This window comes from Chanodichthys erythropterus, chromosome 10, assembly GCF_024489055.1.
Source record: "Chanodichthys erythropterus isolate Z2021 chromosome 10, ASM2448905v1, whole genome shotgun sequence".
NCBI lineage: Eukaryota > Metazoa > Chordata > Actinopteri > Cypriniformes > Xenocyprididae > Chanodichthys > Chanodichthys erythropterus.
The window spans coordinates 54,056,060-54,069,168 of NC_090230.1; the positions used below are offsets into that span (position 1 = coordinate 54,056,060).

Consider the following 13,109-nt stretch of genomic DNA (forward strand, 5'->3'; position numbering starts at 1 on the left):
CTTGTACTGTATTTGCGAAACTACTGCGCTGGTGAGTATTGTAGTCGTTGTAGTCCAGAGCTGCACTTGGAGTATTTAGATAGTGATTCACTGAAGGAACCTGTAGGGGGAGCTTCGCAAATCTTACTAAGTTCCGCTTTAAAGGTGCTAAAGTGGATGTTTTGTTTTGTACAATATTACTTGAAACTGTCTTTACTAACTGATAAAAGACTATTTATTAGGTGCACTGAAAGGAATAATATTAATATACATCATCTGTGCACGAGATAGGGCCTTAAAAACATCAGCCAATCGTTTACGTGATCATCGCATAAACGATTGACCCTCTGGCTTGTCAATCACTGCCATGATGTTCCTTGTGCGAGACGTGCGCGGCTGCACTCTCCATAAACTTTCCACTCTACAGGCGCCGCATGCAATGTTTTTGTCAGGAGTAACAGCTGAGTTACCTGCGTTGAGTCCGACATAATGAATCCACTAACACGACACAGCGAATGCCGGTGGTAAACACTCGTGTTCCAATACTCGTGCACTAATTTTGGGAGGTGTTCCCACGAAATGAGCTGTGAAGGAGGGGGGTTGTTCTTACGCATGCGCTCATTTCAAAATCTCACTAACAGTCTTTGGTTTCTCAGTCAACAAAAAGATCCTCTTTAGCACCTTTTAATACAACAGAAATTGACTCAAGTAATCAAATGTAAAATAACACTGCGGTATACATTAAATATAGTCTAATCCTTAGTAAAACTACAGAAGTTATTCATTCAAGAGCAGTGAGTGATTTAATCTTTGTCTTTTGTTGTTTGATTAACAATAATGACTGCAGTGGATTTATTAGGCTGCTGTCACTTTATACTGTTCCACACGCATTTTCTTTCTCATCTGTATACATTCACTTAAGACATAACCGACTGTGTTTACAAGGATACTTACTAATACAGTATTTTGACATATTTGTGTTGGATATTTGACCGTTAAGGCGTGTATCTGAAGCCTACAGAATACTGTGCTTATGCTCGTTCTGCACCATCTCTGAGCACGTGCACAGAAAGTGGCCTAAGGAACAGTATCTCTTTCGCGGCTTAATGCACTTTAATACCAAGCACGTCATGCAGTTTAGCAACAGGAGATTGCATTTTACAACACTCACTTATTCGGCTGATCTATGATGTTAATTTGGCTTGGGGAGGAATGAAAGCGCACTGTTGTGAAGAAAAGGAAGGTGAGCTGGACGGAATGCTGCACAATAATCGTTTTACGAAGATTATCTTGTTTTTATAATCGTTGGAAGCCAAAATCGAAATTGAAAAATTTATTACAATTAATTCCACAGACACTGATTGATCTTTATGGTCCGGTACTGTCCAGTCCGTTCACCCTATTGAACCTAAATGTGTCTCAGATGAATCGTGGAATGACTGTACTGATGGGTCTGTGTGTGTGTGTGTGTGTGTGTGTTTAGATTGTGGGGAACGGCAGTGAACAGGAGTTACAGCAGGAGCTGGAAGATGTGCTGATGGACCCTTCGGTAACTGAACTGGTGGGTGGACCGGACCAACTGGTTGGGGTTGACCATGGCTATCCCACTTCAGCTGCGCCATCACGGTCTGGCTCAATGCCCCCTAAACTTGAGATAGTGCTGCCCATTCAGGGAGCTCAGGAGAGCGAACTCAACGAGAGATCTTACAGGGGTAAAAAAAACAAAAATCACCCTACTACTGTACAGACCATCTGCAAGAGTGAAAGGAATACTTGAACATGACTAAGGGTGCTTTCACACCTGAGTGTTTGTTTGGGTGCGTTTCCTGGTGCGTTATCTCCCTTGGTTCGGTTTGTTTAGGCATATGTGAACACGGCCATCGCGCTCGGACCCGCACCAAAACAATCGCTCCGAGATCGCCTGAATGAGGTTTGGAATTGCAAACGAACTCTGGGGCGGTTCGCTTGTGGCGTGAAAGCAATCCGACCCAACGGACCAACGAACTAAAAGATATCATATTTCATAACGGGAAATGTGTTATATAAAATTGATCAGTGTTTGATTCTGTGAGTGAGCACATTAGTTACATCAGTAAAAAACCAAAGAGCGCCTCTTCATCTTAAAATGTTGTGTAGTCGCCCTTCTCCGTGCAAGAAAACCCTGATTCCTGCTCTAGATGCATTATAACATTCGTATATAGTGTTTGCATGTGTCTCGACAAATCTATTAGACAGTTCTGGGAGATACAGAGAGATCGCGCTTGAATTAGTAGGAATGTAGTACATAATTTAACAGCGGGAATGACGGCTACATTCGTATAGTGTTTGCGTGTGTCTCGACAGTAGGTACTAAACAAGCCACAATATTCTCAGCTCATTGTCAATCAATGTAATGAATGACGCAGAGGAAACTCTACACGGAGGACAGTTCTACACGGATGTGACTTGCAAAAACACATTTTGGTACGCTTTGAAATATTGCCTTGTGAAAGCAAACCGAACCAAGAAGAAAATGCAACATTGTAACAAATTAAGCCCTTGTTTCAGAACAATGCAATCCATCTATAGGTGTGAAAACACAATAAGAAATTAAATTGGGTACATTTTGATTTCATGTTGACTTTATAGGCCTGTTCACAACCAAGTCTGTTATCACTTGAGATACTAATTGGTTCAGATTACTTGATTTTTTTTTTAGAGGTGCTGTAAATGCAAACCAATAATTGGCTTTAAGTCTGTTTTAAATAACACTGTTAAAAAAATCAAATAAAAATCCAGTAATATATTTCATACTTAATTTATTTTTATAAAACACTACAGACAAAATGATATGTATGATGTGTACCTTTTTAATGCATGGCAATCACATTTCAAAACCATATTTTTGTGTTCAGAAATGTAAAAATAGCCAATATTAAAATGTCATGGATTTTTATACAAAGAAAAGTGTGTAGAGTCAGTGTGACACATATGCAGGCAGTGCCATCTGCTGGTCATTTACCGAGGTGCATATATACCTGTTTAATTGTAGTTATGACAAATAAATTTGAAGGCACTATTTATTTTGGTGTACAAAAATATAATTTTAAGCATTTAAGCAGAAGCATCCGGATTAAAAGGTTTTAAGGTAATGAGAAATATAAATCAAGTGTGTCCAAAATGTTGAGTTTATAAGTTTAATTTTCGAGTCTTCTAATGGAGTGTGTCTCTCTGCCAATCACTTCCTGTAGATGAGCCCTCTGACTTAAGTCCTGGCACCCCTGTCCCGGACGAGGACAGCGTGGTGTTCAGTAAACTGACGTATTTGGGCTGTGCGTCAGTGAACGCCCCGCGCAGTGAGGTGGAGGCCCTGCGTATGGTCAGCATACTCCGCAGCCAGTGCCAGATGCCTCTGGACGTCACCCTCTCCGTGCCCGGAGTCTCAGAGGGCACCGTCAGGTACGTTGGGAAGCTATGGACAAAAGCAACAAAGAGTGATAACTGAAAAATTGTTGGTTCAAACACCACAAGAGATAATCAATCAAAGCATCTTGTTCTTGAATATCCAATCAGGCTGCTGGACCCTCAGACCAGCACTGAGATTGCCAACTACCCCATTTACAAGATCCTCTTTTGTGTTCGCGGCCATGACGGCACACCGGAGAGCGACTGCTTCGCCTTCACCGAGAGCCACTACAACTCAGAGATCTTCCGCATCCACGTCTTCCGCTGTGAGATCCAGGAGGCGGTGAGACAAACACAATTGCACTTTACACATGGATTTGTTAAGGAAGATTGTGGAATGATATTTGTGTGGAATTTATTGATTGAATCTTATGAATACTGTCAAGAACTGTCCAGGTCATATTTCACTAACGCTCAAAAGTTTGGGATCGGTAAGATTTTTAATGTTTTTAAAAGAAGTTTCGTCTGCTCACCAAGGCTTAATTTATTTAATTAAAAATACAGTAAAAACAGTAATATTGTGAAAAATTATTACAATTTAAAATAACTGTTTTCTATTTGAATATGTTTTACAAAGTAATTTATTCTCGTGGTGGCAAAGCTGAATTTTCAGCATCATTACTCCAGTCTACAGTGTCACATGATCCTTCAGAAATCATTCTAATATGATGAATAGTTCCTCAAGAAATATTTGTTATTATTATCAATGTTGAAAACAGTTGTGTAGTTTTTTTTTTCAGGATTCCTTGAAGAATAGAAAGTTCAAAAGAACAGCATTTATCTAAAATACAAAGCTTTTGTAACATTTTACACTACCGTTCAAAAGTTTGGGGTCAGTAAGAATTTTTATTTTTATTGTTTTGAAAAGAAATTAAAGAAATTAATACTTTTATTCAGCAAGGATGCATTACATCAATCAAAAGTGACAGTAAAGACATTTATAATGTTACAAAAGATTAGATTTCAAATAAACACTGTTCTTTTTAACTTTCTATTCATCAAAGAAAAAAATATTGTACACAAATATTTTGTACAATTGTAAACAATGTTTCTTGAGCAGCAAATTGACATATTAGAGTGATTTCTGAAGGATCATGTGACACTGAAGACTGGAGTAATGATGCTGAAAATTCAGCTTTTCCAACACAAGAATAAATTACATTTTAAAATATTTTCAAATAGAAAACAGTCATTTTAAATTGTAATAATATTTCACAATATTACTGTATTTTTAATAAAGTAAATGCACCCTTGGTGAGCAGATTAAACTTCTTTTAAAAACATAAAAAATCTTACAGATCCCAAACTTTTGAGCGGTTATATATATATATAATATATATATATATATATATATATATATATATATATATATATATATATATATATATATATATATATATATATATATATATATATATATATATATATATATATATATATATATATTATATTTTATAAAAATGATATCTAAAATGTATTTGGTATAATAATAAAAATAAGCAGATTTTCCAAGAAAAAATGGAGTTTAATACTATTGTTTTTTTTGTTTTTTGTTTTTTTTTAATTATAAAAATGAGAATTCTGCGGAACAATGTATTTTAATTGTGAGAAAAATCACAACGATACAAATCTAATAAAAGGCATATGTTTTCTTTCTTTATTTTTCTTTTGATTTTGGGGTCAAATATGATCTGTTCATGAGATATATGCTTGTCATGAATTTTTTTCTTCTTTCTGATAGAATGATTGCAGCTTTCTGGTTTAGTCTGAAGGGGGGGCACTTGTTGTTAGTATTTGCTCTGAGATCAAAGCTTTTGCTTCCATACTGTATGTCAAACTCAGCTGTTAGGTTAAATTTAGCCTGAAATGCTCCCAAAATGATCCAGTTCCTCTTATACAGACACACTTAGAGCTCAGCTTGAGGGAGACCACAGCCGTGCAGACAAATCTGTTATTGTTATTTAAATTCAAATTCAAACTCCATTCCTTTTATGCATGATTCATCAGTGGACATTCTTCTAAAGGGATATATATAATAAGGCTGCATTATGAGCCACAGAATTCAGAAACCTTTGCGATTAGACTCACAGAGCAGTTGTCACTCCACATTTAAAAATTTATATCTGTTAATATGTTTAATAATGATGGATACATGTACACACACATTTGATGGCTGTGTTGGAGGTGATGAATTAAATGATGAAACTTCTCAGTTTTTTACTGTACTATTGACTATTGGCAAACTATAGCATTGCAATTATGATTTTTCACTCTGAAAACATTAAACTCAGTAGTCCAGTGGTTCTCCACTAGTTTGGCCATAGGACCCACAGTTTCCCATGGCCATGAAACCATGACCTAAGTTTTTAGGAATTTGAACCAAACTAATTTATTTCTCAAAAATGGACACAAACACATGAGTACTGTCCTTTCTTTACTTAACATGAACATAAATTCAAAGAATATCACTAACACTGATGAATAACATTATAAAGTATATCTTAGGGGTGTAGCGATACATTGTTGTATCGAGATATCGCGATGATATGATTCACGATATAGAATTAGTTTTATCCAAGGCTCAGATTACTGTATTTTTAAGGTATAATTCACCCAAAAAGGTAAATTCTGTCATCATGTACTCACCATCATGTCATTTAAAACCTATTCGTTCAGCTTTTTATGAAACCTGATAGATTTCTGTCCCTCCATTTAAAGTCCATTCCTCTAAAACCTAAAAAATCAAAAAATAATAAAATCAATCGAGTGGTCTAAACCAAATCCAAGTCTTCTGAAGAGACACATGACTTTAAATGATGAACTGATTTACAACAACGTGCATACTGTAGTAACGCAGACGTTCAAATGCTTGCATACTGCGCAAAAACGACATGAGAGTGAGTAAATGCAGAATTTAAATTTTTGGATGAACTAACCATATGCGCTGAAACGGCACTCCTCAAAATGAAAGCACAAACATCATTTAAATCAGCATATCACATTTAGTTTTAGTAGTATGATTATTGAAAGCATTTTAGATGTGTTATAGTGCATTAATAGCGGGGCATAGTGAGCACCGGGAGAGTCTCTGCGTGCGCAGCTTGTCTGTGTAAGAGATCCAACGAATGCCTTCATTGAAAGTGCGACTACTGCGTAAAGAAAAAATGAAAGTTTATGGAGTTTCATTGACATTACTACATTAAATTACTATATCTAATGTTGAATATAATGTATAGTAATGCAATGGGGGAGTATTTGTGGGCCTCGATAATACATGTAAATTACAGTTACCATGGTAAACTGTACATTGTTGTTTCTTTTTGACTACACGCTTCTCAACTTAAAATGGTCTTGTGACCCACTTTTGGGTTGTAACACTGCACTAGTCAACCTCACTAAATGACCGGTTGATTGTTTGATGACTTGTTGACCATCTTGACCATCTTGAGACTGTGGAGTAAAAGGTTAAAACGGCAAAAGGCTGTGTGTATTTCTATCTTTGTGTGCTAATGAGTGTGTTGATAACCTGAGAACAGAGCGACTGTGAGTCACTGTAATACAGCCTGTGTCACTGGAGACTGTTTTGACTCCAATCACTGAGATGTGTGTGTGTGTTTGTAGGTCAGCCGAATACTCTACAGCTTTGCCACAGCTTTCCGCCGATCAGCCAATAAAGCGCCACTCGCCAAGGCTCCTCCCCTTACGCCAGACAGCGATGTCTTCACCTTCACTGTCAGTCTGGAGATCAAAGAGGATGATGGGAAGGGCACATTTAGGTGAATGACTTTGCTACTCTCCCTCCATTAAAGTTCATTTAGGTCTCCCGATTCCTCCCCGTACATATCTGAGTTTAACCCCGGAGGTCTCGTCTCTAACTGCATAATTGAATTAGGTGTTATTTTCTGGTATCCAGTCTTCGGAAGTCATCTGCCCTATTTTGATGAAGGAAACGATAAAAATAGAAAAATCTGCAGTTCCTCCACCTCTTTTTCTTCTCTTTCTCTGAAGTGTCGACACATGCTTCCTGTCATTTATCATCCCTTACATCTTCGCCTCATTCCTCCGCCCTACACAGAGTTCTATTAACACAAATTTGCAGCAGACCTGCACTGTAAAGCAGTGGAAAAAACTCACTTCAAAGGAAACATATACTTTCTTGGCTTGTTAACATCTGTAAAGAAGCACTGTTCAGTGTAACAAGCACTGACACACATCTCCCTATGTGTGGAATATTCTAATTATAATAATATTGTTATTAATAATATTATATTAATTAAATTAATATTAATTATAATATTACAGTTACGTTTACAATTGAACAGTTTGTAAACCTTTTAGCGGCCTATATAGTGTGTTTACAATGGCTTTTTCAATGCTGCACATTCAAGACAAAAAGAGAGAAAAGTATTTAAGGGCCCAAAATAACCTCGCTGTCTCCATCACCATGAGCTTGATGCTCCAGAGAGACTGTCCCTGTTATAAATGGACTGCAAGTCACTTTGGATAAAAACAACAGGAAAAAAAATGACAGAATTACCTTGAAAGGACTGTTTGCTCCATTTGGATGCAAGAGATGCATGTTTTACAAAGACTTAGTTGTAGTTTTGGCTTTTGCTAAGACTATTCTGAATTTATTTGTACTACCGTTTATATTCAGATTTTTAAAACTAAAACAAATTTTTTTTTTTTTCAGTAAGGACATTAAAAGTGCCAGTAAAGACAGAAAAAAAAAAAATGTTTCAAACAAATACTGTCATTTTGAACTTTCTATTCACAGAAAATGTTAAAATGTATCACGGTTTCCACAAAAATATTAAGCAGCACAGCTGTTTTCAACATATTTCTAAATAGTGAATGATTTCTGAAGGATCATGTGACACTGAAGACTTGAGTAATGATGCTGAAAATTCGGCTTTGCATCAAAGGAATGAATTACATTTTAAAATATATTCATATAAATAGCACTTCTTTTATATTGTAATACTATTTTACAATATTACTGTTTGAACAACTTTTTACTTGACAAATTTCTGCAATAATCACTGATTTACTAATTTAATCTTCGATTTATGATCATTTCATTAAAAAAATAATTACTACAGTAATGAGCATCTAATGAGAATCACCATTGAGTATAATGTGAATTCTCCACATGTATAATTTGGAGACACATTGCAGTGATGCGAATTTTGGGGGGAAATATGCTTCAGTGTTGTCAAAATAATAACAATCTTGTCATTTTGAGGTCAAATCTGTTTTTTTGTGAGATTCACCCAAGCCAGCGTTTGAAAACTCTCTTTGTGTCCATCAGTGCCGTATCAAAGGACAAGGACAGGCAGAGCTTCAAACTGCGGCCAGGCATGGACAAAAAGATTGTGATCTATGTTCAGCAGACGTCCAACAAAGAGTTGGCTATCGAGAGGTACGTGCTTTGCACAGTGACACAGGCTCTCTCCACTGAGAGGACATCCTCATCCAGAAAAGCCCCATGTCTCCCATAACAACCAATAATTCATTTATTAATGATAAACATACACTGAATTATGTGTTTTCTGAGCTCAAGTGTTCCTTTCGGGCCATGAGAAAATGGAGGATGGATTTTCTCCATGGTGACTGATGTTGTTTTGAACTGAAGCCAACCCTGCCTGAATGCACAGCTGTGCTTTTCTGTTTATATATATTTTCTCAGGCTCAACACCCCAAAATGGGTGTGCGAATGTGCAGCTTTACAGTTAATATGTGTAGTTCCTCTGTGGTTCTGTTCCAGTAAGGAATGTGTTTGTGTTTCAGGTGTTTTGGTCTGCTCTTGAGCCCGGGGAAGAACGTAAAGAACAGTGATATGCACCTGCTTGACCTGGTAGGTGGTGTAAGACAAATCTGGATCTCTAGTTTTGGATTAACTCCACTTATCCGTCCCTCTCCAGTACTCTTATCTTTCCTCGATCAATTAATTACTTTATAGCAGTGGTTCTCAACTGGTTTGGCCATGGGACCCACAGTTTCCCATGGTCATTAAGCCACGACCCATATTTTTAGGAATTTGATCCAAGCAAATTTATCTCTTGAAAATGTTTGACATACACACAAGTACCGTCCCACTTTATTTAAAGGTAGGAGTAGGCAATTTCGTAGAGAAGCAAGTAATAGCAAGCTAGCTGTGAAAACATAAGATCTTACCCTCCCTTCAGAGCGCTCTTCAAAGCCACGCCTCCTTCAAAACACATGAACGCACACAGCAGAGTCTGCAAAGCATTGTGAGATGAGAGGAGCCGTTACAACGTCACGGGCTGCCGCCTCGTAATTATGATTATGACATGGCGTGAACGCAGCATAAGCTTGTCGTTTTGGTTCAGAAGGAACTTTAAAAGGTGGCTGCTGTTTGTTTTTGGCGCCCGGTGACTGTCTGTCTTCAACTCTGCATAGCCTTACTGAATGCGCTGACAACGTGATACATATGTTGACAGGCAGGTAAGACGTCCTATCATTGCATTCAGACATTTTTTTTGGTCCTGAGACTTCCACAGAAGATATATGCACGTTTTAATATTTAGACCTTCTATTCTTGATTGGTATCAGGATGTGAAAAGAGACTCAACCACTTTAACAAAAAGTGTTTATGAAAAAAACCTACATTTAAAAACACTGATGAATAAAGGTAAGGCTCAGTCCCAAACAAGTTTTTATTAATACAATAAAATTAGTAAGTTTGGTATGAGCCACCACAGTCATCAAAAACATAGAAAGCAACACAAAGTGAAAATAAAGTGGTATTTTGGTTTAAGGTTACGGAAACTGGTAAAAAAAAATGATACTAATATGAATTGTTAATAAAAAACATGGACACTGATCCTGATGAATAGAATGAACATTATACCTGAATGCAAATCCTTCCTAGATAACACACAATGTACCAGTAGTGTAATTTATTGGTACTTTTTTGGTAATTTCATGTCTTATTAATTAAAGGGTTAGTTCACACAAAAATGAAATTTATGTCATTAATTACTCACCTTCATGTCGTTCCAAACCCCTAAGACCTCTGTTCATCTTCGGAACACAAATTACGATATTTTTGATGAAATCCAAGGTTTTTTTTTAATCCCCCATAGAAAGCAAAGTAATTACCATCATTCAAGGTCCAGAAAAGTAGTAAAGACATATAGACTGAAAGAAAAAAAAAAAAACTCATCTGACAGGCACTCTTTACTTAAAGGTTCTCTAAGTGATCCTGAGCGGAGTAACTTCCTGTTGACGTTCGAAGTGTCAAACAAAGCAGAGGCTAGCTAGACCCTCCATCCTCCTCCTCCCCCCCTCCCCTCCGTGCTTCCTGAAACAGTCATGAACGTGCATTTAAAATCATTCTTGTCGGTTATTGGCTGGAGCATGTTTATTATTATTCATGGTCCAGGCTGCACCAGTTTGTTTTTATTGCCGTTTTCGGAGCTTGTGGCGACTACAGAGACCGCATTTTTTTACAGTGTGTTCAGGGGACAGGCAGCTAGCGGATAGTGAGGAGATGTTTGCTGTATGTGACAAAAAATGTTTTGGCCTAAAAACGCGTGACATCGCTTATTAGAGGACCTTTAAATGACATCTGACAGAAGGGTCAACAGCTTTCACACATGTATTTCAAAATAAAAGTCTTGATGAGTAAAAAAGTTTTTTGTTGTTGTCGTTTCTTTTGACTACATACTCCACGACCCACTGAAAATGATCCTGTGATCCATTTTCAGGTCACGACCCACCGGTTGACCGGTTGAGAAACATTGCTTCATTATAAATTGTATTGTATCCTAGATTTGAATCACAGTGTAGATCAAATAACACACAGGACACTAAAATAATGTAAAAATAAACATTAACTAAATAACTGAAAATGTAGCAAATCATTTGAATGTACATAAATTATAACAAAAATAAGAAACAAAACTATTTGTATAATATATAATCATATGTGGACTTTTGGTTATGTCCTTTTACTGTTTTAAACTGTAAATGATTACATATTATTTCTAAAAATGGCAAAATTAAGAATAAAGAACCTGATTAAAAAATAAAGAACCTGATTAAGCCCTGGATCTTCAAACTTTTAAAACTTGCTTTGAATGAATTTTGTATTTGACCAAATTTGATTTATTTTTTTATTTTTTTATAACTAATACACTTAAGGTTCTCTATTCTAAGTAAAGAAAATGAAAATAAATAAAAATAAAGTCTGCAGCCAAATTAGTGTATCAGGATACATAATCTGTCGACTTTTCCCTGCAAATTCTTCATTGACTGAATTCTGGATTTGTAAAATTGTATGAATGACAGAACTTCCATTTTTGTGGAAATGTGTGTGTGTGTATGTAAAATAAAATAAAATAAAATAAAATAAAAAAAAATATAATATAATATAATATAATATAATATAATATAATATAATATAATATAATATAATATAATATAATATAATATAATATAATATAATATATAAAAATGTTTGTCTTCAGTGACTGCGTAATCTGGCATTAGAGTCAAGCAAGGATACACATGAGACAGTTAGCCAAACATTTGTTTGGGACAAACAGAAAACAGAATGCAAATGTGTCCTGTAACTACAACTACACTTTTCAGTTCTGAAACGGCTTTTGCTTGGCCCATGTGATGATGTTTTCAAGTGTTGTCTTGGAAGTGCTCCATTGTGTTAGTTCTGTAGACAATGCCAGCAATCAGCAGTTAGGATTTTGGCTGGAACTGCCCCCACAGTTGTTTTAATTCATTATGAGCTGAACTACAGCTACAAATGAAGTTTCTTTGAATTCATGATAATGTTTGCCTTTGTTTTTGTTTTATCCTCTCTTTGTCTTGGATCTCCTCACCTGTCCTCCGCCCATCTGTTAGGAATCAATGGGCAAGAGTTCTGATGGGAAGTCTTACATCATCACAGGGAGCTGGAATCCCAACACTCCTCAGTTTCAGGCTGTGAATGAGGAGACGCCTAAAGGTACTGATCCATACACATGCTCAGTTTGCAAGGGATTATGTTCCAAATCATTGTTTGAGGTCTTTGTATGCTGATAATTGAATATTGTCATTTAAACTATAAGTGATCTAGAGAAGTTGCACTTAGCCATTGTGCCCCAAAAAGACCCTACTGAAACGGGTTTCAAACTGTTTTAAATTACACACATTTGTAATGCAGCCTGCCCAATCAGATCAGCACTGGAGTTAACCATAGTACAATAAAGCAATAAGCCCTGTGAAGCTGTGGTTTATAGTGAATGTTAAAACCCCCTTAGCTGTTCTAAATTCCCTGTAAACCATAGCTTAATGGGGTTTATTGCTTTTCTAAAATGGTTAGAATATAAATATTAAAATAGAATATGTACTTATTTGTTTTAATATTTATTTTATTCATAAAATAAACACACAGCAACAACAACAACAACAAAAATACAGGTTTATGATTGTAGAGTAATTTACCACGACTATAAAAGTGGCTCAACCAATCAGAATCAAGGGCTGGAACCATCCACTTTATAATATTATTTATTCTCCTTCTTTTCACACTTATGTTCTTATTTATATTAAACATGTATACTAAAATGTTTTCACTTTAAATGTTCCTTTTTTCCTAAGGTTTGAAGTACTTTGAGCTAGGGATGTCCAGATCCGATCACGTGATCGGAAATCGGGCCCGA

The 13,109-nt window shown here is 36.2% G+C and overlaps 1 protein-coding gene across 3 annotated transcripts in view; it reads left to right on the plus strand.

Annotated features, from left to right (window-relative positions):
* LOC137028877 (rab GTPase-activating protein 1) overlaps positions 1-13,109 on the plus strand; it is a 108,734-nt gene that overhangs the window by 24,124 nt on the left and 71,501 nt on the right. For all 3 annotated transcript variants that reach the window (XM_067398208.1, XM_067398209.1, XM_067398210.1), the window contains 7 exons: positions 1,463-1,691; positions 3,210-3,417; positions 3,532-3,706; positions 7,045-7,199; positions 8,735-8,845; positions 9,214-9,280; positions 12,310-12,412. In XM_067398208.1, the coding sequence (XP_067254309.1) occupies positions 1,463-1,691; positions 3,210-3,417; positions 3,532-3,706; positions 7,045-7,199; positions 8,735-8,845; positions 9,214-9,280; positions 12,310-12,412 (1,048 nt within the window). The remainder of the gene's footprint in view (positions 1-1,462; positions 1,692-3,209; positions 3,418-3,531; positions 3,707-7,044; positions 7,200-8,734; positions 8,846-9,213; positions 9,281-12,309; positions 12,413-13,109) is intronic.